General features: G+C 41.8%; 1 protein-coding gene across 3 annotated transcripts in view; it reads right to left on the minus strand.

The window, feature by feature from the left end:
* c2cd3 (C2 domain containing 3 centriole elongation regulator) overlaps window positions 1-14,019 on the minus strand; it is a 165,548-nt gene that overhangs the window by 24,329 nt on the left and 127,200 nt on the right. For all 3 annotated transcript variants that reach the window (XM_043692198.1, XM_043692199.1, XM_043692201.1), the window contains exons 31-32: window positions 6,303-7,332; window positions 4,821-4,929 (exon numbers count right to left, since the gene is read on the minus strand). In XM_043692198.1, coding sequence (XP_043548133.1) covers window positions 4,821-4,929; window positions 6,303-7,332 — 1,139 coding nt within the window. The remainder of the gene's footprint in view (window positions 1-4,820; window positions 4,930-6,302; window positions 7,333-14,019) is intronic.

Consider the following 14,019-nt stretch of genomic DNA (forward strand, 5'->3'; position numbering starts at 1 on the left):
GTGTTCCAGGGTGGGGGTGTGAGTGGCATGTTCATGGGGTTGTTGTCCCTGTTTCCACGGTGTACCTACTGCATTCCCAGCTACCTCCCCCCACCCCCCACCCCCCATTTATCTCTCAGCCCCCTTGGGCCACCTCTTATTCCTGATGAAGAGCTTATGCTTGAAACATCAACTCTCCTGTTGCTCAGATGCTGCCTGACCTGCTGTGCTTTTCCAGCACCACACTCTTCCACTTAAAATATCTGTACCTAGTACCTTGCATCTAACATGGTGCCAAAGCAGTGAAATTACATCGTGTGCACATAACTATAAAAGCACTTCTATTCTATCCAACTGAATGATGCCTTGATGTCAAGGACAGTCAATTCCAGCTCTTCTCTGAAAATAAGCTGTTTTGTCCATGTTTGAACGAAGGCTGCAAAGAACTCAGAGGGTGACATGGAGCGGATTATTGCTGTGCAAGTGCTACTTGATAGCACTGTTGATGACATTTCCATAACTTTACTGTTGGTCAAGAGTAAGAGAGAACAGTATTGGCCGAATTGATTTTAACCCTACTGCAAATTCTCTTGCAAGGATGACTGCCTTGAAGAAGCTTTCTTCCTGTCTCTACAAGAATCTCAGGGAGTCCCTCTCCCACTGCAACTCCCAGGTCATTTCCTCTGCCCTGAAGCAAACTCGCTACCACAGCCACATTTGCTTCCTCAGTGCCTGCCTCCGTAACCAACTCATCACACACGGACTTCGGACCACCTTTAAACCAGCAGAGTTTGGATCCGAACAGGACAAACAGTATAGACTACAGATTCGAAAACACCAGCAACGGTTCTCCTTCAACATCCTCCGCTCTACGCTCGCAGCAATGCGCCGGGACCTAACCTCTCTACAGTCAGTCCTGCCTCAGCTGAGGGCCACACTCTCTCAGAATTGCAACGGTGCCAAGTTGGAAGGTTGGATCTGGGATAAGGTGGGGGTAGGGGAAATGGGGAAACTGGTGAAATCCACATTGATCCCGTGTATTTGGAGCGTCCCAGACGGAAGATGAGGGTTCTTCCTCCAGGCGTTGAGTGGCCAGAGTTTGGCGGTGAAGGAGACCCAGGCCTTGCATGTCCTTGGCAGAGTGGGAAGGGGAGTTGGAAGTGTTTGGCAACAGGGTAGTGGGGTTATTAGAACATGTGTCCCAGAGATGTTCTCTGAAACGTTCTGCAAGTTGGCGTCCTGTCTCCCTAATGCAGAAGAGACCACATCGAGAGCAACTGACAGTGGATGACGTGTGTGGAAGTACAGGTAAATCTCTGTCAGATGTGGAAGGATCCTTTGCGGCCTTGGACGGAGCTGAGGGACGCACGATTTGCAGTGGCAGGGGAGGGTGCCGGGAGTCACGGAGGGAATGGTTGGAACACAGATAGGTGTGGAGAGGGAAATATATCCCTGGTGGTAGGGTCTGTTTGTAGGTGGCAGAAATGGTGGAGGATGATGCAATATATCCAGAGGTTGGTGAGGTGGAAGGTGAGGACCAGGGTGTTCTGTCCTTGTTGCAATTTGAGGGGTGAGGTTAAAGGGCAGAGGTGCGGGAAGTGGATGAGATGCGTTGGAAGGCATCATCAACCACGTGGGAGGGGAAACTGCTGCCCTTGAAGAAGAAGGCCATCTGGGATTTTCTATGGCGCAATTAGTTCTCCTGGGAGCAGATAAGGAATTTTTACAGTAGACAGGGTGGAGGAAGTGTAGTCCAGGTAGCTGTGGGAGTCGGTGGGTTTGTAGTAGATGTCTATGTTAAGTAGGTCGCTCGAATTGGAGATGGAGAGATCCAGGAAAGGAAGGGAAGTGTCCAAGATGGCCCAGGTGAACTTGAGGTCGGAGTGGAAGGTGTTTGTGAAGGTAGTGTACTGTTCAACCTCCTCATGGGAATACGAGGTCAATACAGTCATCAATGTAGTGGAGGAAAAGGTTGGGGATGGTGCCAGTGTAGTTGCAGAAGATGGACTGTTCTACATATCCGACGAAGAGGCAGGCATAGCTGGGGCCCATCCGGGTGCCCATGGCTATCCCTTTCGTCTGGAGGAAGTAGGAGGATCCGAAGGAGAAATTGTTCAGCGTGATGACCAGTTCAGCTAATCGAATGAGTGTTTTAGTAGAAAGGTACTGGTTGGATTGGCAGGGGAGGAAGAAACAGAGGGCTTGGAGGCTTTTGTCATGGCAGATGGATGTGTACAGTGAATGATGTCCATGGTGAAGGTGAGGCGTTGGGAGCCGGGAAACAAAAGTCATGGAGGAGGTGGAGGGCATGGGTGGTGTCCTGAACATATGTGGGGACTTCCTAGACCAAGGGGGACAGGACGGTGTCAAGGTATGCAAAGATAAGTTCAGTGGGCAGGAACAGGTTGAGACAATGGGTCAACTGGGCAGTCAGGTTTGTGAATTTTCGATTGTAGGTAGAACCTGGCAGTGCGGAGTTCCCAGACTATGAGGTTGGAGACTATTGGTAGATCCCCTGAGGTGATGACTTTGTGGATGGTCTGGGAGGTGATGGTTTGGTGATGAAGTGAGGTCATGGTTGGGAGAGTAGGAGGTGGTGTCCACAAATTGGGGGACAGATATTTTAAGTGTTTGTTACAGAGTGAAAGAGAGAAAAAAAAAATCTAGCATAGAAAAACAGCTTCTAAAAGTACTTGAATTACTCAAAGTCCACAATAAGAATGTGTGGTATAGAGAAGCCCTCTAGCAAAACTGGAATCAATGGGTAGCAGGACGCAAACTCTCTAGGAGTCAGCTCTGGCATACAGGAAGATGGTTATGATTGTTAGAGGTCAGTCATCTCAGCTCCAGGACATCTCTGCAGGAGCTCTTCAGGTTAGTGTCCCAGGCCCAACCATCATCAATGACTTTCCCTCCATCATAGTGTCAAAGGTGGGGATATTCACTGACGATTACATAATGTTGAGCAGCATTCATGACTCCTCAAATACTGTAGCAGCAACAAGATCTGGACAATAGTCAGGCTTGCGAGGACAAATAGCAAGTAATATTTGCATCACACAAATGTCAGGCAACGACCACCTCCAGTAAGAGGCAATCTAACCACTAATTCCTGATATTGAATGGCATTATGATCACTGAATCCTCCGTGATCAACATCCTGAGGATTACCGTTGATCAGAAACTCAACTGGACTCTCCACTTAAACACAGTGGCTACAAGAGGAGGTCAGAGGCTATGAATACTGCAGCAAGTAACTCACCTCATGACTGCCAAAAGCTTGTCCAATATCTACAAGGCACAAGTCAGGAGAATAATGGAATACTCTCCATTTGCCTGGATTAGTGTCAATCCAAAAACACTCAAAAAGCTGGACAATACCCAGGACAAAGCAGTCTGCTAGCCAGAAACACAAAAACAGATAGTTAAGCTTTATAAATATTTAAAGAAATGAGTTAACAAAGTGACTGATGGCACTATAGAAAGTGAAACTGGAGAATAATGGAAAATAAGGAAATGGCAGATGAATTGAGCAGTCATTTTGCACCAGTCTTCACCATAATGGGTATAAGTTACATCCCAGAAGCAACAGAAACTAGATGGGAGGGAGGAACTCAAGAAAATCATTCACCAGAGAAGTGGTGGCACTGAGTAAATTATTGGAGCTGCAAGCTGGCATTTATGTGCATCTTGATGGACTTCAGCCTATAATCCTGAAGAAATCGCTTGTCAGAATGTTCGTTCATGTGTCAGTTTTAATTTTCTAAAAATCCTTTGATTTGAACACAGCCAAAGATAGTAGAATGCAACTCCCTTATTCAAAAAGAGGAGATAGAAAGCAGGAAACTATAGGCCAATTAGCTAAACATCTTTCTGAGGGAAAATGTTATAAGCTGTTACGAAACAAGTTATTACAGAGCACTTGGATAAGTTCAAGGTAATTGGGCAGAGTCAACAGTTTTTCACTTGGCCCATACCTCTCTAAACCCTTCCTATTCATATACCCATTCAGATGCCTTTTAAGTGGAGTAATTATCTCAGCCTCCACCCCACTTGCTCTGGCAGCTCATTCCCTACACACACTACCCTCTGCACGATAAAGTTGCCCCTTTGGTTCCTTTTAAATCTTTCCCCTCTCACCTTAAACCATGCCCTCTCGGGATGAAAAGTTATCATGGGTAAGCATTGATTTGAGGATACATTCAGATAGCCAGGGTGTCACTGAATGACAAAGTAGCTGCAGGGACTGAATGGTCCAATCCTGTTCATGATTCATATGTTTGTATGTAGTGCAATAAACATTTATTATCTGACACCTATTTAACCAGGAGTAAGCTGATTGATCAAATATTCCAGATAATCAAAGAGTCCACAAACCAATGTAAAAATATACATTAAGTAACAGAACCGTAATAAAAAGAGCATACACATCGTTGTTACAACATAAATCACTTAAATAATAATGCAACTTTGCCTTAGATAAAATTTACCTGCAGAGTGCATTCTCACTTGCACCCACATCTGATTACTTGGAGATCCCAGTGGATCATGGTATTTGAGGAGATATTTGAATTTTTATGTGACCATTTGATTGAGCAACAAGTGTACTCAGTTACATTGAGATAAATAAATTAAAAAGTATAATAACAGGACAGAATAATACAGTAAACTTTGCGGTATTTGAGGTACATAATTTTTACCGTTTTAGCAAGAGTGCTGGTTCATAAAGTGCCAGTTAAAACAAAATATACTTGGTACCATGGAGTTAATACATAATGTTTAATGAAATGGATGCAAGTTTTGATCAGTGCAATAAGAGCAAAAGAACAATTCAAACTTACTGGATCTGCTGCAGCAGTTTGGAATGATTGTGCAGCATTGAGCACCCTCATTGAAGCTTCCAAATTACTTGGTGGGAGAAAAAAGTTTGGAATTATAACTGGATCAGGTCTGAATAAAGATGTTAAAGATTATTAACATTTGTTAGCTTTATTAGAGCACAATAGTCTATAATTTCTTCAGTATAGGCTACTGCGCAATGAGAAAAAATTCCATTTCTTTCCCAATTTAAACCTTTCTGACCAGATTGGGTGTAGTTAAACTTGATCAAATGTGTTTATTCTCAATTAGTTCCATCAATTACAATAATGGCATGCATTAAAACAAAAAGAAAACTTCTATGCTGACTATAAATAATGATGGATCAATGAGAAATAACAACAGTACTGGATATTCTGAGCAAAACTGGTGAATGGTGAAACAAGTGCTCATGTCACTGTCTGAGTAATCCATGGTCCTACTCGTTTCAAATCCCACTACTGAAGATGGTGGAATTTAATTTTTATTAATAAATCAGCAATATAAAGCTAGCCTCAGTGATAAAGGCATAATATTATCACTGATGGGTTTTTTTTTTACAACAATCTAGTTCACGAAACGTGCTTTCGGGAGGTGAATGTGCCATTTTGATCCGTGTTGGCATGTATGAGACTTTAGATGCACAACCATGTGACTGAGTCCTTAAATGTCTTAAGTGGTCTGGCAAGTCACTCAGTTCAAGGGCATTCATGGAAAAGCAGCAAATGCTAGCCTTGCTGTGATCCCCAGATCCCATTAAAGAATTTAGAAAAGAACTTCTGAACCACCACAGAGCGCTTAGAATTCCAATCCTGAAATAATAATCTCAACTTTGTGACCACCACCAATTATTATTTATAAAGTGTCTTGAACATTTGTAAAAGCTATTAATCAACCCCACCGCCATACTAAATTATTAGATCACAGAGTTGGTGAGTTAATCCATGAATGCTATCATCTTATTTAATTACAAAACGTCTAATAGCAATTATTAGACAAAGAATCATAGCATTTGGTTAACTGCACAGAATTAAGATTTCATAAAGCCTTTCTTTGGAATATATTCGGAATGAATGTGCATGGAATTTGTTCATGGGATGCAAGCATCACTGGCCAGCCCATTATTTATTGCCAATCCTTAATTGCCCTGCCAGGACATTTCAGAAAGCAGATAAGAGTCAACCACATTGCTATGGTTCTGGAGTCACAAGCAGGTACCTAGCAGAAGCAGATTTCCCTCCATAAAGGACATTAGTAAACGTAATAGGCTTTTATGACAATCTACAGTGAACATCATTAGGCTAGCTTTTAATTCCAGATTTTTATTAACTCCAGATTTCATCATCTAACATAGTGCTACTCAAACACATGTGCCTCCATACTTAAATTCTCAGGTTCTGGTTTACTACTAAACCGCCTCCCCTTCAAAGTTTAAGATATAATCAGTTATAGTTACAAAAGGATACAAAATGACTGAATGTGTATCGTCTGTTGAATCTTTATTTGCACTCTCTTCATGCATCCTCCGAACATATTCCCCACCTGCTTTAGAGAACTGTGAATCTTCATGGGTCTGTGTTTCAGAGGACTCTTGGTTTTCATTTCCAACCTCACTGATGCTGTTTGCATGGTGACAATCTTCAAGAATATTCTTTACTTTTAAACATCTTTCTTTCCTATCTGTGATCGCAAATGTTCTACTTTGAAAACTGTCATGTCCTGTAAGATTTGCATTTTCTTGCATTAGCTCTTCTGCTTTGTCAGGACTTGAGGAAACAGAATACTGATCATCTGAGGACTGTATTTCTAGAAATCCTGTATGTGTGAATTGTTCACTTTGGAGAATTACATTTCTGTCTGGCAAATCAATATCTGTTCCTTCATTTACTGATCGTGATCTTTCTGCATGTGGTGAGGACTCACCAGCTTCCATATTGCTGGTTGGTTTATAATTCTCATTTTGCAATCTCTCGATAAACAGCTCATCATGTACATGGATAGGATTTACTTGCACTTCTGCAGCCAGACTTCCATTTCCTATTGGCTTCTGGGCCTCTCTTTCACACTCAAGCTTATAATTGTCCTCCAAATCTGAGAAAATACTCGACCAAGGGCTCGTCCTGTCAGTCATAACAGTCATGTCATTCAAGGTTCTTGGTTGTATCACATCTTCTTCATATCCTTCTTCACTACATCCTTCACTACCATAATGCTGGGTTTCACGTTCTACAGTAGAACTGTTGTTCTGGGAGCTTCTATGATCTTGATTAAAATATTCATAAATTTCATTTTTTTTCAACTCTGGATTGCCTTGAGCACAGAAATGAGTTGCCCTCTCTGGTGACTGCACATACAGAAACACTTTATTCTTATTTTGGTCGCTTTCATTTTGTAATTGTTGTGGTTCATTTTCAGCTATTTTCTCCCAATCTTCTTCTGTACCTTGAGAAGGCTGCATTGAAATAGTAACATCAGCTTTATTTCCACCTTGCAGACCTATTGTAAAGCACAAACATGGATATGTATATGATTACAATGATACCAATTTTTTTTATCATCAAGCACTTTTTGTTTAGTTGGTAATATTCAATCAAGTGCCAACATATAGATTTAACATACATAGAATCTAGTACACTCTATAAATGGCACTGAGTGATCAATATGCAATCTAAATCTACTTATCAATGAACATACTAAAAACTTATCCCACAATGAAGTAGCTATGCATCATGGCTGCCCCAGAGTTTGAAAGAAAGTGAGTGATAGGTGTCTTATGCAAAGGTAAGCTGATGGATAAAGTCATTATTAGATTAGTTTACTCCTGATATAGAAACAGCAAACAAGGAAAATGTTATTAGGGTTTCTGCCACTAAATTGAACAGACTGTTAAAAGTAATCACGACAAGTAAATATGAAAACTTCAAATTAAATGTGGCACTTCAGAAAATTTGCATCAAATTCTGAGATATGACAGTTAAGGGCTCAGGAATGATTTTAACTACTTTTTGTATATAGTTCAAAGGTAGTTTGATTTATGTGTTTTTGTAAGTGGTAATTAAAAACTCCAGCAATGAATAATAAAAACAAAAGAGACAAATATGACATAGCTTTGAACTGTCAGTTTATGTTTAAAGAGTCAGAGAAACAACTATTCAACAACACTGAATAACTGTATTAAAACGACTTTGATTAAGGTGTTGAAAAAGTACAAATGCCAGAATATACATCCATTGTGCGGATTTAGGATATATAAATCTGTAGTAATTACCACCTAAAAGGCCCCTGACAACATTCCAATAATAATACTGAAACCTAATGCTTTAGAGCTAGTTACATCGCAAGCCAAGCTATTCTAGTACATCAAACACACTGGCATTTACCCAATAATTGCCTGGGTATGTCCTATGAACAAAAAGCAGAACAAATGCAACCTGGCCAATTATGACACCAGCAACCTACTCTCAATCATCTGCAAAGCATTGGATGGGGTTGTCAACAGGGTTATCAATTGGCACATACAAAAGGATAAGAGCTGAAAATGTGTTGCTGGAAAAGCGCAGCAGGTCAGGCAGCATCCAAGGAGCAGGAGAATCTACCTTTCGGGCATGAGCCCTTCTTCAGGAATGCAAAGGTAAGCTGATGGATAAAGTCATTATTAGATTAGTTTACTCCTAATATAGAAACAACAAACAAGGAAAATATTATTAGGGTTTCTGCCACTAAATTGAACAGACTGTTAAAGTAATCACGACAAGTAAATATGAAAACTTCAAATTAAATGTGACACTTCCTGAAGAAGGGCTAATGCCCGAAATGTCGATTCTCCTGTTCCTTGGATGCTGCCTGACCTGCTGTGCTTTTCCAGCAACACATTTTCAGCTCTGATCTCCAGCATCAGCAGTCCTCACTTTCACATACAAAGGAATAACCTGCTCACTGAGGCTCAGTTTTGGGTCCATAGCCCTGTTCTCATTAGAGATTTAGTCCAAATTTGAATTCCAAAGCAGAAGTGAGAGTGACTACACTTGCCTTACTTAGTTTAATGTTACCTTTATGTTATCAAGGAGCCTGAGCAAAACTGGAGTCAACAGGAAGTATTAGGAATTCTCTCTGCTGGTTGGAGTCATACCTAACTCAAATGAAGATGTTTGATTCAGTTCAGATCCACAGCATCACTGCAGGAGTTCTTCAAATCAATAGTGTGTAATTTCATCAGACATTCCCTTCATCATGAAGTCAGAGTGGGAATGTTCATTGATGACAGCACAATTCAAAACTTATCCATTTGCAGCAAGACCTGGATAACTCCCAGGTGGGGCATATAATGGGCAGTTAACATTTGTCACACAAGTATCACGCAATGAGCAACTCCAACAAGATAGAATCTAACTATTGCTCCTTGTTAATCAATGACATTAACATTGCTGAATCCCCCATTATCAACATCCTGGGGTTAATGACAGATTTTTGATTTGTGATTTGAACCAATTGCACATATATGTCTACTTTTATGAAGGGGATCAAAAATTAAAGAGGTTAGTGTTTTCAGAAACAAAAGCAGAGATTGCTGCAATTTCTATGTGTTTTGTCGTTCAGTGTTTTCAGGATGTGCCTCCTGGAGTATTCATGGAATATGTTCATATTGTGGGAATTTAGGACAGGAGAGAGACAATTTTGATAAACATTAGCTTGCTTTTGAGTTCAGAATAATCAAGGACTGATTATAGCTAAGAAAAAGAGAAGTCCAGAGACTGGAAAGTTCTTGGGCAGTTTAGAGATCTGACTGGGCATAGACACAAGAATCGTTACTCCTGACTTTGTTTAGAGCAGTTGAGGGAATAAGCTTCCTCAGTGAAAGAGTTTAGCTTGCGAAACCTCCAGACCAGGTGTGCATAGTTAAACAATTACATTGGTTATTCAAAGCTGGGAATGTCAAAGATATCAAAGATATGTGACAGAATTCAAGGGAAAGCTTCACACTTCACAGGACAAGAACTGAGAAATAAAGCACAGACTGGATAGGAAGGAAAATTTCTGATATTTTTGAGCAATTCTAAAATGATGATGTTAGGGAGTAGATGCTATTGTGTTTTGTTGTATGCTTTGAAATCTTTCAAACTACATAATTTTTTGTGAAGTTTCATTTTATTGATAAAACCAAATCTGTAGTCTGGTGTTCTTCTGTTTATATTTTTTATATTTTTAATAATATGATCTATCAAGCCAACTTTAATTCTATGATTTGAGCTGGCCAGTGGCAAGATCAGCTGGGATCATAAGACGCTTTGCCTTTACGACTAGTGCAGTGTGGCAACAGTGTGCAACGTCAGTGTGCAACGTCCAGTTCGTCTGAACCATCAAATGGTTCATCATTTTCTCGGCGGCAGTTGGAGTGGGAGGTGGGTCAGTGAGGACCAGAGGCCCGATGGGAAGGTAAATTTTAAAAGATATAAAAGCTTACCTCATGTATAGGTGGAGTGCACACTGAGCAGGAGTGGACACAGGACTGCTGCATAAGTGAGGCTTTATATTCAGGTGGTTGCTTTAGCCGAAACACTACTTGGGTAGTGTCTCCCACCCATCCTCCTCCTCTAACCAAAAACAATGTTCCATGTACCGGATTGGTAAGATGACTAGTTAATTTTTTTTTAGTTTTTTAGTAGTCTCGTTGTAAAGGAGGTTCGGGCAGCTGAATGTTCCTCATGCAGGATGTGGGATGTAGAATCCCTGCTGACTGCATCTTTGGATAGTGCACCCAATTCCAGTTCCTCAAAAACCACGTTAGGGAACTGGAGCTGGAGCTGGAGCAACTTCAGATCATTCTGGAGGCAGAGCGGGTTATTGAGAGGAGTTACAGGGAGGTAATCACACCTCAGGTAAAAGAAAAAGGTAGATGGGTTACCGTCAGGGGATGGAAAAGGAACCAGCAGGCAGTGTAGGGATCCCCTGTGGCCATTGCCCTCAACAATATATTGTTTTGGATACTGTTGGGGGGGGGCATGACTTACCAGGGGTAAGCAATAGGTCACAGGTCTCTGGCACAGAGTCTGTCCCTGTTGTTTAGAAGGGAAGGGGGAAAGAGGAGCAGCGCATTAGTCACTGGGGACTCCATAGTTAGGGGACAGATAGGAGGTTCTGTGGGAATGAGAGGGACTCACGGTTGGTGTGTTGTCTCCCAGGTGCCAGGGTTCATGATGTTACTGATCGTGTTTTTGGGATCCTTAAGGGAGAGGGGGAGCTGCCTCAAGTCGTGGTCCACATAAGCACCAATGAAATAGGTAGAAAGAGAGATGGGGATTTAAGGCAGACATTCAGGGAGCTAGGGTAGAAGCTTAGAGATAGAACAAACAGAGTTGTTATCTTTGGTTTGTTGCCTATGCTGTGCACTAGCAAGACGAGGAATAGGGAAAGAGAGGAGTTGAACACGTGGCTGCAGGAGGAAGGGTTTTGGATTCCTGGATAACTGAGACTTTTTCTGGGGTAGGTGGGCCTCTAAAAACAGGATGGTCTCCACCTGAACCAGAGGGGTACCTGGGAGGGGGGAGATTTGCTAATGCTCTTCAGGTGGGTTTAAACTAATTCAGCAGGGGGGTGGGAACGAAACTGTAGTCTGAGTATATAGAAGATTGAGAGTAGTGAGGTCAGAACTAAGATTTCAAGATTGCAAGAAGGCACTGGCAAGCGAGAAGTTGGTTTGAAGTGTGTCTACTTCAACGCCAGGAGCACCGGAATAAGGTGGGCGAACTAGCAGCGTGGATTTCGATATTGTACCTGGGATTTCGATGTTGTGGTCATTTCAGAGACATGGGTAGAGCAGGGACAGGAATGGTCATTACAGGTTCTGGGATTTAGACGTTTCAGTAAGAACAGAAAGGTGGTAAAGAGGGGGTGGTGTGGCATTGTTTGTCAGGGATAGTATTACAGTGGCTGAAAAGACGTTTGAGGACTCATCTACTGAGGTAGTATGGGCTGAGATTAGAAACAGGAAAGTACAGGTTACCCTGTTAGGGGTATTCTATGGGCCTTTAAATAGTTCCAGAGATGTAGAGATGATCCTCGATAGGAGCGAGACTGACAGGGCAGTTATTATGGGGAACTTTAACTTTCCAAATATTGACTGGGAATACTATAGGTCAAGTACTTTAGATGACTCAGTTTTTGTCCAATGTGTGCAGAAGGGTTTCCTGACCCAGTATGTAGACAGGCCAACAAGGGGTGTGGCCACATTACATTTGGTACTGGGTAATGAACCTGGCTAGGTGTTAGATTTGAAGGTGGGTGAGCACTTTGGTGATAGCGACCACAATTTGGTTACGTTTACTTTAGTGATGAAAAGGGATAGGTATATACTGCAGGGCAAAAGTTATAGCTGGGGGAAAGGCTCTTATGATGCGATTAGGCAAGATTTAGGATGCATAGATGGGGAAGGAAACTGCAGGGGATTGGCTCAATTGAAATGTGGAGTTTGTTCAAGGAACAGCTACTGCTGGTCCTTGATAAGTATGTATCAGTCAGGCAGGGAGGAAGTTGTTGAGCACGGGATCCGTGATTTATTAAGGATGTTGAATCTCTTCTCATGAGGAAGAGGGAGGCTTATGTTAGGATGAGATGTGTTGGCTCAGTTAGGGTGCTTGAGAGTTACAGGTTAGCCAGCAAAGACTTAAAGAGAGAGCCAAGAGGAGCCAGGAGGGGACATGAGAAGTTATTGGCAAGGAAATAGGAACAAGGAAAACCCTAAGGCTTTCTAGAGGTATATCAGGAATAAAAGAATGACTAGAGTAAGATTAGGGACAATCAAGGATAGTAGTGGGATGTTGTGCATGGAGTCAGAGGAGATAGGGGAAGTGCTAAATTAAAAATTTTCGTCAGTATTCACACTAGAAAAAGACAATGTGGTTTAGGAGAATACTGAGTTAAAGGCTACTAGACTAGATAGGATTGAGGTGCATGCGGAGGAGGTATTAGCAATTCTAGAAAGTGTAAAAATAGACAAGTCCCCTGGACCAGATGGAATTTACCCTAGGATTGTCTGGGAAGCCAGGGAGGAGATTGCTGAGCTTTTGGCTTTGATCTTTATGTCATCATTGTCTGTAGGAATAGTGCCAGAAGACTGGAGGATAGCAAATGTTGTTCCCTTGTTCAAGCAGGGAAGTAGAGACACTCTGGAACTGTGAGCCTTACTTCAGTTGTGGGTAAAGTGTTGGGAAGGGTTATAAGACGTAGGATTTATAATCATCTAGAAAGGAATAAGTTGATTAGGGATAGTCAACACAGTTTTGAGAAGGGTTGGTCATGCCTCACAAACCTTATAGAGTTCTTTGAGAAGGTGACCAAACAGGTGGATGAGGCTAAAGCAGTTGATGTGTTGTATATGGATTTCAGTAAGGTGCTTGATAAGGTTCCCATGATAGGCTACTGCACAAAATACTGAGGCATGGGACTGAGGGTGATTTAGAGGTTTGGATCAGAAATTGACTAGCTGAAAAGACAGAGGGTGGTAATTGATGGGAAATATTCATCCTGGAATTCAGTTACTAGTGGGGTACCGCAAGGATCTGTTTTGGGTCCACTGCTGTTTGTCATTTTTATAAATGACTTGGATGAGGGCATAGACAGATGGATTAGTAAATTTGCGAATGACATTAAGATCAGTAGAGTTGTGAATAGTGACAAAGGGTATTGTAGGTTACAGAAACACATAGATAAGCTGCAGAGCTGGGCTGAGAGGTGGCAAATAGAGATTAATGCAGAAAACTGTGAGGTGATTCACTTTGGAAGGAGTTACAGGAATGCAGGGTACTAGGCTAATGGTAAGATTCTTGGTAGTGTAGATGAGCAGAGATTTCAGTGTCCAGGTACATAGATCCCTGAAAGTTGCTACCCAGGTTGTAGGGTTGTTAAGAAGGCATATGGTGTATTAGCTTTTATTGGTAGAAGGATTGCGTTTCGGAACCATGAGATCATGCTGCAGCTGTACAAAACTCTGGTGCAGCCACATTTGGAGTATTGCATACAGTTCTGGTCACCGCATTATAGGAGCGATGTGGAAGCTTTGGAAAGGGTTCAGAGGAGATTTACTAGGATGTTGCCTGGTATGGAAGCAAGGTCTTAAGAGGAAAGGCTGAGGGAGTTGAGGCTGTTTTCGTTAGAGAGAAGAAGGTTGACAGGTGACTTAATTGAGAT

The sequence above is a fragment of the Chiloscyllium plagiosum genome, chromosome 6 (assembly GCF_004010195.1).
Source record: "Chiloscyllium plagiosum isolate BGI_BamShark_2017 chromosome 6, ASM401019v2, whole genome shotgun sequence".
NCBI lineage: Eukaryota > Metazoa > Chordata > Chondrichthyes > Orectolobiformes > Hemiscylliidae > Chiloscyllium > Chiloscyllium plagiosum.